The sequence below is a fragment of the Festucalex cinctus genome, chromosome 12 (assembly GCF_051991245.1).
Source record: "Festucalex cinctus isolate MCC-2025b chromosome 12, RoL_Fcin_1.0, whole genome shotgun sequence".
NCBI lineage: Eukaryota > Metazoa > Chordata > Actinopteri > Syngnathiformes > Syngnathidae > Festucalex > Festucalex cinctus.
Genome location: NC_135422.1, coordinates 21,047,828 through 21,058,626, shown reverse-complemented (window position 1 = coordinate 21,058,626; position 10,799 = coordinate 21,047,828). Strand labels below are relative to the sequence as shown.

The 10,799-nt window shown below is 41.0% G+C and overlaps 1 protein-coding gene across 8 annotated transcripts in view; it reads left to right on the top strand.

Moving 5' to 3' along the window:
* The window catches only part of ralgapa1 (Ral GTPase activating protein catalytic subunit alpha 1), a 77,061-nt gene that overhangs the window by 14,048 nt on the left and 52,214 nt on the right, over positions 1–10,799 (top strand). For 3 of the 8 annotated variants that reach the window (XM_077540027.1, XM_077540029.1, XM_077540028.1), the window contains exons 12-20: positions 303–374; positions 474–622; positions 805–928; positions 1,068–1,214; positions 1,326–1,416; positions 2,449–2,613; positions 4,820–4,966; positions 7,313–7,516; positions 7,685–7,702. In XM_077540027.1, the coding sequence (XP_077396153.1) occupies positions 303–374; positions 474–622; positions 805–928; positions 1,068–1,214; positions 1,326–1,416; positions 2,449–2,613; positions 4,820–4,966; positions 7,313–7,516; positions 7,685–7,702 (1,117 nt within the window). Of the gene's footprint in view, positions 1–302; positions 375–473; positions 623–804; positions 929–1,067; positions 1,215–1,325; positions 1,417–2,448; positions 2,614–4,819; positions 4,967–7,312; positions 9,131–10,799 lie in introns of all 8 variants that reach the window. The other 5 variants (XM_077540025.1, XM_077540031.1, XM_077540026.1 and 2 more) reach the window with 3 other exon arrangements.

The following is a 10,799-nucleotide window of genomic DNA, read 5'->3' as shown; positions in this document are numbered from 1 at the left end:
GAACATAACATCTTCCAATTTTTATTTTTATTTTTGTGTGTGTGTCCTCTTCCATTAGTCAGAGATTGTGTATTCATAGTGAAAAAATTTCGGTCTAGTTTTCTAGTCCTTAGCATTGTCCATTTTTCAAGAGCAAATGCAGTTCTTTCAGTCCACTATTAGAATTACGTTATATAAAGCAATTCAAATTCATGTCTAAATAGACAGGGTGTTGTTTTTTTTATATATATATATATATTTAAACACTACAGTATCCTCCGGTGCATTCTTTTAACTTACTTGCATGTGTTTTCTCTCCTAAGGGAATAAATAAAATGATCGACAGTGAATTGTTGGAGTATAGTGTTCATGCAGGAGTTCAGACTACACTACAGGTATGGATCTCATACAAAAATACACATGCTGATCACAAGTTCCTCGCCGAACTGTGCTTGGTGAATCTACATAACATAACAGTTGTGTCTTCTCTCTAGGTATTCATTACCCATTCCGCCAACGTTTTTTTAATGGAGCCAGCCAACGATATCAAGTTCCTTTTGGAGGAGCATGTCGACATGTGCAAGCGAGTCTTAAATATCTACCGAAGCCTTGTCATGCATGAGACCATGGACCAGAAAACATGGTAATGGTAAAAGATGGACACATTAGGTCTTCACTTGCAGATAGTAATTCATTCATTTATTCACTACATGTAAAAATACATGGCTTGGAAATTAAATTACATCAATCACATCTACTTGCTACTCTGTTTAAAAATATTTTGATTTATTATTAATGGATGGATGGATTAACTTCTGTTTGTAGGGAGCAGATCTTACTTGTTCTACTGAGAGTAACAGAATCTGTGATGAAGAGGCCTCCGTCCATTATGCCCCAGGGCAAGAAGAACAGCACACTGTCAGGAAGACTGGCTGGTCCTATCTTTCAGGTACTGACACTTGGCACAAGCTGTAGACCAGAGAGGGGGCACGGGTGGGGCTGTCATAAACCAACACCAAAACAGAGTTCTTTTAACTTACATCTTTCTAAGATGATCTTTATTATATTTCATTACTCTCTTTTTACAGACATTGATTGTAGCCTGGATTAAGGGGAATTTAAACGTCTACATCAGCAGAGAACTATGGGACGACCTCCTCTCTGTACTCTGTTCTCTTACCTGCTGGGAAGAGCTGGTAACTGAATGGTCCCTCACGATGGAGACTCTCACAAAGGTAAAAGAAAAAAACTAATGTATCAATCATTCAACACTATATGTTGCACATATTATATCATTATTCTCACACTGGGTCTACACTTCAAGCCTACCTATTGTTGTTGCTTAGGTGTTGGCCAGGAACCTGTACAGTGTTGATTTGAATGAACTACCCCTGGACAAGCTCAGTGAGCAAAAACAGAAGAAACACAAAGGAAAAGGTTTGTTTATCACTGAAAGCCATTATTTCTGTTTAAAGAAAACAGACAACTAACATTTGAAAATGCCAGATGTTTTATTTACCGGTAAATGCAACTGCAGTTCAGGAGAAATGTCCTCAGTTTACAGTAATTTTCCTAAAATTTTAGGTGCCGACTATTTCAGAAAACTGTCAAACTTGACTAAAAATGTGACATTTATAACAGTTTACAGATATTGTTTTGCATTTATTATAAACCATTAAAAAAATAAATTATTATTTGAGTATAGATATAAAGTGTAGCCAGAATACGGTAACTGCTGGTGCTGTGTGTGTTGCTTTCTGTGATTTTACATTTTATTTTACAGTACTCGCTAAATAACTGGGGATCCCTGCCGCGAATAATGAAAATCTGCAAGTAACTGACGAAGCCACAAGATTTCACCAAAACATTGCTTTTATATTTGCCATCTTCTCATCTGGTGTTTCAGAAAGAGCAGGAAAAAAAAAAAAAAAAAACGGTGAATGATCAAGTTTAAATAAAAAATAAAAAAAAATCTGCAAACTGTTGCATTCATGGTAGCGAAATGCGAACAGGCGGAGGAACGCGGTAGTGTTCAATGTATCCCACTGGCTTTAGATCAATCGTCCCTTGACAGTCACTGAGATTGATTTGTGCGCAGACTTGTTAACTTTTTATTTATTTTTTTTGGATCAGCTAAAAAAATGTGTTTTGTCAACAAAAAGTATTCTTCAAATTTGATGAAGTTGCATCCACTTAGAGGTACTTAATGTAATTTGAATAAAGGTGACATTAGGGCTAACCTTATTATTGAAAAACTGTCTTAACTTTTATGGTTCATATACAGTATTATAAACAATTAGATGCACTTAATCCCTATGTATAAAACTGCATAATTAGTTTTAAAAAATTATAGCAATACCTAATTTCTTTTTGCAGCGCATTAATTTATTTTACTCTATGTGACTGACTATGCTAACTCTATCCTCCTAAAGATGTACTAGTACTTATAATATTTTCACAATACTTCAGGTATAGGTTCAGAAGGCCAGCGGCAGATAGTGGATCGTTCCTTCTCGAAAGGTTGGAGCAGAGACCAACCAGGTCAAGCAGCTGCCATGAGACAACGCAGCGCCACCACAGCTGGTTCTCCAGGCATTGAAAAGGCCCGGAGTATTGTCCGTCAAAAGACTGTAGGTGAGTGTCTCGCCTGGTGGATGAATGTCCTCCTTATCCTAAATTTTAGGGGTGGTCACATTCATTGTAGAGACGCCCAGACCTCTGTTGATTTGTGAAATTGCAACATGGCTCACTTTCTCATTCATGCGCTGACTCTCTTGACTAAGCAGCTTTGCCTTTTTAAAGAGAGTTACTCAATAATCATAAACCATTCACAAATGTACCATTCACAAAAGTCAAGCCAATCATTTTATTGGAGGAAGGAAGGAATAGCTATGGAGTTCCCATGGCAACTGAGTTTAATGCCTTATTATTCGCAACTTGATAGCCAAATGGATCCCTCTTTTCTCAATTTGCATTTTGACTTAAGTCTGTCCTTATTTCCTCTGACAGAAATCTTTGATTTTTTGTTGCTGTTGAAGGAAATTGTTTTAATACATATTTTTTGATTGAATTAAAGAATACTGAACTATCCCAGCGTTTTTGGACCTTTTGGGTCTTTAGCATGTCATTCTGAAACTTTCCTCGTGAGTTCACATTTTATGGCGACAGTCATTAATTCCTAAAAACGGTAGACCCAAGTTCAATAGTCATACTGACCTTGTTTAAAAAAAAAAAAAAAAAAAAAAAGCCAGACTTTTAACTGGTAAAGAATTAAAGTTATGGAAGTGATGTGTTACTTTATTTTTCCTATCACAAGTCAACCTTAATTAAGAGTAGTATTTTTGTTCAACTACAGCTATAATGTATTTGATAGCAGTGTGATATTAGCGAAAATGTACCTGGCCTCTCACCATATCTCAGCTTGGATCCAGCCTTGACTTACTCATATGTAGTCCATTGAAGTAGTTTGCCAGGAAAAAAAAGGAAGATTGTTTAAACATCTTTTATTGTCACTTCTTTGAGGCTTTAATTGTGGGGGTTGAGATTGACATTGTAGAGTGATGTAAGAATTAAAATGTATAAGCAATTTATCAGCCCAAATTCAGCAGCCCCGTCCATTAATTTATACATTCCAAAAAAACTAAGATCGGTTTCTTATAGTTAAACATTTTTCATTTGTTTGCGAGAGGCGGGAGAGGGTTGAGTACAATGGTGCATGTGAAAGCACTGGATCCTCATTGTAAATCTCCAGAACCCTTTCTGGTTGTCCCGGCTGGTGCCTGCAGGCTAGCTGCTGAATCCAATGGGCACCACAGCTGGGGAGATCCGCCAAAATGGCCTGGCATGCATCCCCAGGCATCACCGGGCAACGTCACCCTGTCCAGCCAACCAGTTTCTTGCACATGGCTCACGCACAGCTTGCCGGATGCACACCTTCCTAGAGTATGGAGCCAAAATATTCCCATTAAGTTTTGGCATTGAAAATACATTTGGCATTTTATTTTAAACTAAACAAGTATTGCATTGAAAAGATTCCCTTCCAAAATTGCCTTTTGGGATCAGAGTCACATAGCATCCACCAACTCGCGGATCACATTGAGTGTGGGCCCCAAGTGGCTGACTAGCTGCTCTTGTGTTGCTTTATTTGGAAAATACATTAATAATGCCACAGATTCCCTAACTTGGAATAATACTACAGTATATTGTACAGTATATGCTGCATAAAATACACTTTTTATCTTGTTGCAAAATACAGGGTGTTTTTAATGTGGAAGTCAGTATGTTCAACAAAAGGAAAACTTTCATATTAAAACTGGAGAACTAATTATAGTAAGTTGTTGCTATATTGGACTGTGTTCTTCTTAGGGTGGCTAGAGCTTTCAAACTTCAAAAATATCATGTTCGATTACGAAAAGATAATTGTTGGGTCATTGTGTCTTGAGAGAAGCAGTCCTGCTGAGATTTCCTATGAGAGATGTGCTAACACCTTGCAGGACACTATTTTCATTGCGTGTGACTGTGAATGCATGTTCAGTGTATTGAGCTCTTTTTGAGATGACTGTACTGGGCTTTTCAGAGGAGAATACTAGCTGTCACCCGGCTCTCACTTAACTATTTTTGCTACAGCTCACTCCTCCGTCACATTCCCTTTCTCTTCACCTCACTTTCCCCCCTTTTTCTTTTCCATTTATTATCCCAAACACATGGTGTGTACGTACATGTACTGTATATCCACTTCATCTTACCTCAACTACCACAAACCTTCCACTTCCTATTTCTTTTCCTACTTTCCTTACCCTTCCCCTTCTTTTGTATTTCTGCGTTCTTCCTACCTCTTCAGCCCTGCGAAGCTGTTCTACAGGGGACTCTCTGCTGTCCTCAGCCTTTATCCGCAGTGCCAAGAGTGCTCCTGCTCTGGCTCCGCCTCTACCTGTCCTCCTCCACCACCACCACCCTTTTCTACCCCCCCTTGCCGACCAGCTGGCAGGTACACTCTCTTTGCACTTCCTTCTGCCTGCTTTGTGCCTGCTTTGTGCCTGGAGTCTTCACACATCTGTCAAACAAATGTATGCTTGTGTATATCATTGTCTCTTTTGCATTAGTGAAGAAATGGACTGACTGCTAGTAGTCCATTGAGAATGACTTAACGTTTTCACCCTTTTGTTTGTGGGTTGTTTGAGGGCTTCAAGACAGTTCTTTAAGTGGTAGTATTCATCTTTCACGTACCTGCCTGCATTGCTCACACAGATGCATGTTCTGACAGTCATTTTGTCTTTATGTATTCTCAATCTTTATGAATAATAAAAATTGTTCTTCAGAATGTGAACAAGATTGGTAACCCGGTCTTCTCTCTCATTTCCCTGATACTTTGCATACTCCTCAGCATGTCTTGTTGACGTCTAGCGCATCTCAACTTTCCCTTTGCATTCAAGACATGTCGGGGTGCCCCTGTGCTAAAAAAATAAAATAAAATCCATCTCCTCTTTTTCTTGAAACGAAATATTCTCATCACGAAGATTTCTTTTTGTGGCAGGTTTTGAAAGACATGATTAGAACTGGGAGACAGGATATCTTTTCCTTCCTCTTGGTTTCATTTCCCAATTACGTTTCGCCAAAGGTAGTCTTGAGCCTGAGCTATAGCTAGCCCTTAAGTGATTAAAAAACACCATCACCACCACACAAAACGCCAGGGGTAAAGGGTAATGGCATGGCAAAGACTATGGAGGCTACACTAGCATTAAACTTTGATGTCAAGTAGGGGGCTACAAAATATCCTGCAATGGCTCTCGGGCCGTGAATTTGAGACCCTTGAACCAGAGCTGCTTTGTAAAAACAATAAATAAATAAATAAATTGCAGTAGCGCTGAGCTATTTTGAAGAAATTGCACAATAACCCTCTAAAATATAATGTAATATAATTATGTGTGTGTGTCTCATGAGTTTTCACCTCAAATTTAGTCCCTTAAAAACAGTACCATTATTTATGTATTGCAAACAGTGCATTGCTACAGCAGAAGTGTGATGAAATAAAAAGTTTTTCATCTTAAACATCAAAATTATACATGGAAATGAGGCAGATGTCACGGACTTCTGACTTCCGGGTTCCACTCATCAGTGGCATTTCCGGCCACTGCTAGCCGCATGCCAACACTCGCTGTAGCCCGTAGGCAGTATTGTGACCCGTTTGGGGCTTTTTAATGGTTTTGAACAAGCCATTTCAAAATAAGATACTGCCTACGGGTTTTAAGACGGCCGACTGTCATTGCGCTTTGGCATTGCAAATGTGAAAGATAATTGATTGCTTGGAATTAATTTGGACAGAATATTTACTGATAAAGGCAACTTTTATCACTATCCTGTGATCATGGCGGTCTTAGAGAAAGTGTGTGTGTGTTTAGTCCGCATCGGCGATGCGGGGGTGGGTCCGCACCTAATGATGTCATAAAGGGAGCACCCGCTCATTTTATTAGGTTGGGAGGGGCTGGTGCTTGGAGAGCAGAATGACCTAGAATTTCTCATAGAGAGGCCAATGGACGAAAACACCACTTCAGTGATGTTTTTGGTGAGGAATTAGCATTTTAACATGGCTAAAAGTTCCAAAAAGTCGATTTTTCACATTACTATCCCTTTAAAAAAAAAAACATGAATAATTAAAAAAATAATAATTAAAATAACTTGTGCATGTTTAGGTCCTGAAAAATGTGATCCATTACACAACACCAACAACAACAGTTGCTGCTCAGACTAATTTGGTTGGTATATGTACTACTTGTACCAAATAGCTACATACAAGCACATCAATCTACAATTCCATTTGACATTGCTCACCTTTCGCCGAGTGCTTCCGCATATTCAGCAAATGCTTTATGATGCGAAGCCTCGCAATCATACACAGAACGAGAGTATTCAATCTGATCGACGGACGTAAAAGTGCTTCAGTCAGTGTCAGTCCGTGTATTTTTGAGGCTTCGCGTCATTGTGCTCTCGCCAAAAAGGTGGACGTCATCATCAATTGGACATGACAATTAATGGAAGCGGCCAGCTCTGTATATAACCGTTGTTGAATGAACTTTCGAACTGCAACTACAGTGAATGTTTTCCATGCCCCAAGCCTTACAGTCAGCCGGAACACAACTTAGAATTTGCAAAATCAAAATGACAACTACATGGATAAAAAGTGACAACACTGGAGTTTCAAGCTCATCACGTCTGAGTGTGTGATGTTCCTTTTCATGTTTTTAGACCTGTGTGCTTCTCTCTTTTGTTCATCTTTTTTTCTGAATGTACAACAGTACTTATCACACTAATATAACATTATCTGCTCATTTGCCAGACCTCGAGGACCCACCAATCACGCTGACATCCCGCCCATCTCGGATGCGCCACTCATCCCAGAGCGATGAGACCCCTCCGCCCTCCTGTTCGGAAGTGTTCCAGGGAGGGGCTTGTGAGCTGGATAACCCAGCCCCTTCATCGCTTGCAAGGAGCAGCAGTGCCTCTGACATCATGGAGCCTTTTATCGCCGAACGGGTCAAAGGTGAAGACCCACAGGGGGATCCCAGTACCATTCCAAACCCCTGTCACGCCACTGATACTACCTTAGTTGCAACCAATAGCTATGCAGCTCAACCACTCCCATGTCCTTTCCACTCCTCCTCTCCTACCCCTCTTTCACTCCCCAATGGTGCTGTTTCCTCAACCTCAGAGGGACTAAATGATGCAAGTGAGTATGGCCACGGCTGTCAAAGCCGAGGTTCAGGTTCTGATTGGGTAAGCGACTGGGATTCTGCCTTTACATTTTGTTCAGATAAGGAGAATGATGTCGAGGAAACTGAAGTCGGCACTTTACCAAATGAGGATGATTTGTTCTCCTCAATTAGGGACTATCTTACTCACAAAGCATCTGAGAGAAATGAGGCAGCTAGATTAGCAGCAAGTCTTGCATCGGAAAACGACATTCGAACTTGTGTACCAGTAAAAACTGCTACTATCAGGGAAACAGAACTCATACGAGAGCCACAAAAGGTGGTTGACAGACAGATTTCGAAGGAAGATAGGCAGGTAAGTAATTCAGTTCGACACAGTAGTGTTGATTCAACAGAGGAGAATGAGGCAGAACAGCGTAGCATCTACGAGTGTCTTGAAATGCAGTGTCAGTGGCCATCGCTTGGTGTGAAAGAGAGCTTAGGAGGACACGATGGTGAGAAAGGCAAAGGGGAAGTAGGTGGAGGAAACACAACCCAAGGAGCAGATTGGGAAGGAAAAGGTGATTATTGGAGGGAAATGGGAGGAGACAAAAATGATAATAAAGACACAGCCACAAGCAAAAAGCCCTGTTTAACTCGACCAGACCCTAACACAGCAGAATCTACCAGTGAAGCAATTCAAACACCCCAAATTTCAGACTCAACCAAGCCCAAGATGACCCGTAACACCAAAAAGCATCACTCCGGTGGTGTCCATGTTAGCTTCAGACCTTCCACGGAGTCAGTCCAGTTCCACAACCCCCTTGAGAATAAAGAAGCCCACTGGAAAGCCAGGCTGCGTCGACTCAGTCACTTTCACACTCATAGCCACTCCGCTGGTGAGAGGCCAGGACCTGGTTCAGGGACGGGGGGGAAGCATGGAGCAGGCACTGCAGGTAAGTTTGGCTCAGTGGCTGCTATTGGTCACAAAGGAGGCGGCCATGAGAGACTACCAGATGTCACTAGGACTCAGGGTACATCAGGTGTTGGAGACCTGGAAAACAGGACTGGCACTGGAGCAGGGGACAAGGACAAACAGCATCCAGGATCAGGTGTGGTGTCCAATCCGGTGCATGAGACTCACTTTGAGGTCTTAACGAGCAGTTCTGCTGCGTCATCAGGTGTGCGAGGCCGTTTGGGACGGTCTGCCTTGCGTTCTCGGGCTTCCCGCTCTCGCTCCCAGGAACCTGGCAGCTCTGTCTCCCGACACCACCAAGGGGCTCTTCTTGGTGGGGTGTATAAGACCGTGGTTCATGCTTTGTCCACCAAGCCCCGTCCCCGAGGTCAGGGGTCATCCCAAGGTTCGTCGCCACAGCGGCAAGGGCGGGCTGCAATGGGTGATGCTTCACTAAGAGACCTCTACTCCCATGTCCTGGGCTACTTTGGACGAAAGTCTACCACGCCAGGTGAGGATCGCAGTGGACAAAGTGCTCACATTGGGCACACCACCACCAGAGGAAAAGACAAATACTCACAAAACACAAACATCAACAACCATTTTTTCCTTTGTGGCTGTATAACTGGTTTGTTATGATGGAATGACTTTTTAATTTTTTTTTGGGCTGAAACTCATCATCTTGCTGCTGGACTGACAGTGTTTCCTCTTGAACATGAGCCCCTCCTCCAGCCTGCCTCCTCCTGAAGACCCTTCCTCCCATAACTTTCCACCTGTCCCACTATCTGAGCGGCCCTCTCCTCCTCTTGCTGTCCTCCTTCTCAGGGTTGTGGGATTTTGATGTCCTTTCTTCCCCCGTCGTCCTCCCCTGCTCGCCGTAAAATTGCATGTGACCTCTTTTGTTCCTACTTCACCTCCTTCCGGGACTGCCTCAGCTCCACAGAAGGAAACAACAGTCCACTCTTTGTTTCTTTTTTTTCTTTTTTCTTTTTTTCTTTTTTTTTCAAAGCATATAAATCCATTATAAGTCTTCTAATTTTTGCAGTGTTTGCAATTTATTTTGGTGCACAATAACATCTTTTTTTTTTCCTTGCAGTTAGAGGGTTAAATGGTACCTGCTTTAATAATAATAAGCAACTATGTTTTTGTAGTTCTCTCCTGAACCACTAGAATGCAGCATAAAACTTAGTGATTAAGGCCATCCTCCTAATTTGTGGCACACAAGTAAATGTATCCAAGAGCTTCTCAAAATCTCTTTTATATATTTTATGTATATAAAATTGTGCTGCACTATATTTTATTTTATAGAGCAGCTGCATGGTTAACTGCACATTTGAATCAGCTGCAAATTTGTATTTATTAGAACTGTGAGGACAACTCCTACATAGATGCCATGATGCACACATTTACTTTTTCTATAGTTTTATATAGTTTCTTTGCTGATTTGTGCTAAGCATTGTCCATGCATTTATCCATTTGTTTCTGTTTCTCATATGCATGATGCCACAGTGAGTTCTGTTTTTTTTTTTGTTTTTTTTGTTTAATGAAAGTTGCCATACATAGACATAATCAACATTTTTTTTTATTAGTTATGGGTGTTTATATGGCTGTTTGGCCCTTGAGTTTGTTCAATTCTGTGGCTACTGATGGCTCTATGAATTCTTAAGGCGCCTGCTCTAACTATAAGCATCATTGCACTAAACATTTGCATGACTCCATACTTTAATATTTAATTTAGTTGGCAGCTATTAAAACATATTACCCATAGGATATGTGTCACATATACACAATAGGGGCAAAAACTGTTGAGAAACACTCCTACCCATGAAAGCAAGCTTGGGTGACTGGTGTGGAGGAGCCCACACCGCAATCCCATCAAACACTTAGTGATGAACACAGCATCAATGAACTGTGACCTAACAGTTGGCCTTGATGAATGGCTTTGTAAAAATCTGACAAAAAAAAAAATCTTTCCGAAAGTGGGGAGACACTAGCCATATGCTGATTCTTTCTCACTTTCTGATGAATGTATCAACAGTTATGACCATATGGTGTCTATGCGGGATTGGGAACTCATCGAAAGTGCATAGTGGATTTTTCCTTTAGCATGGTACTAAACTCCCTGATGCGTTAACTTTTATAAACTTTGTGTTCTTTACCTCCTTTTTTTTTTGTTTAAA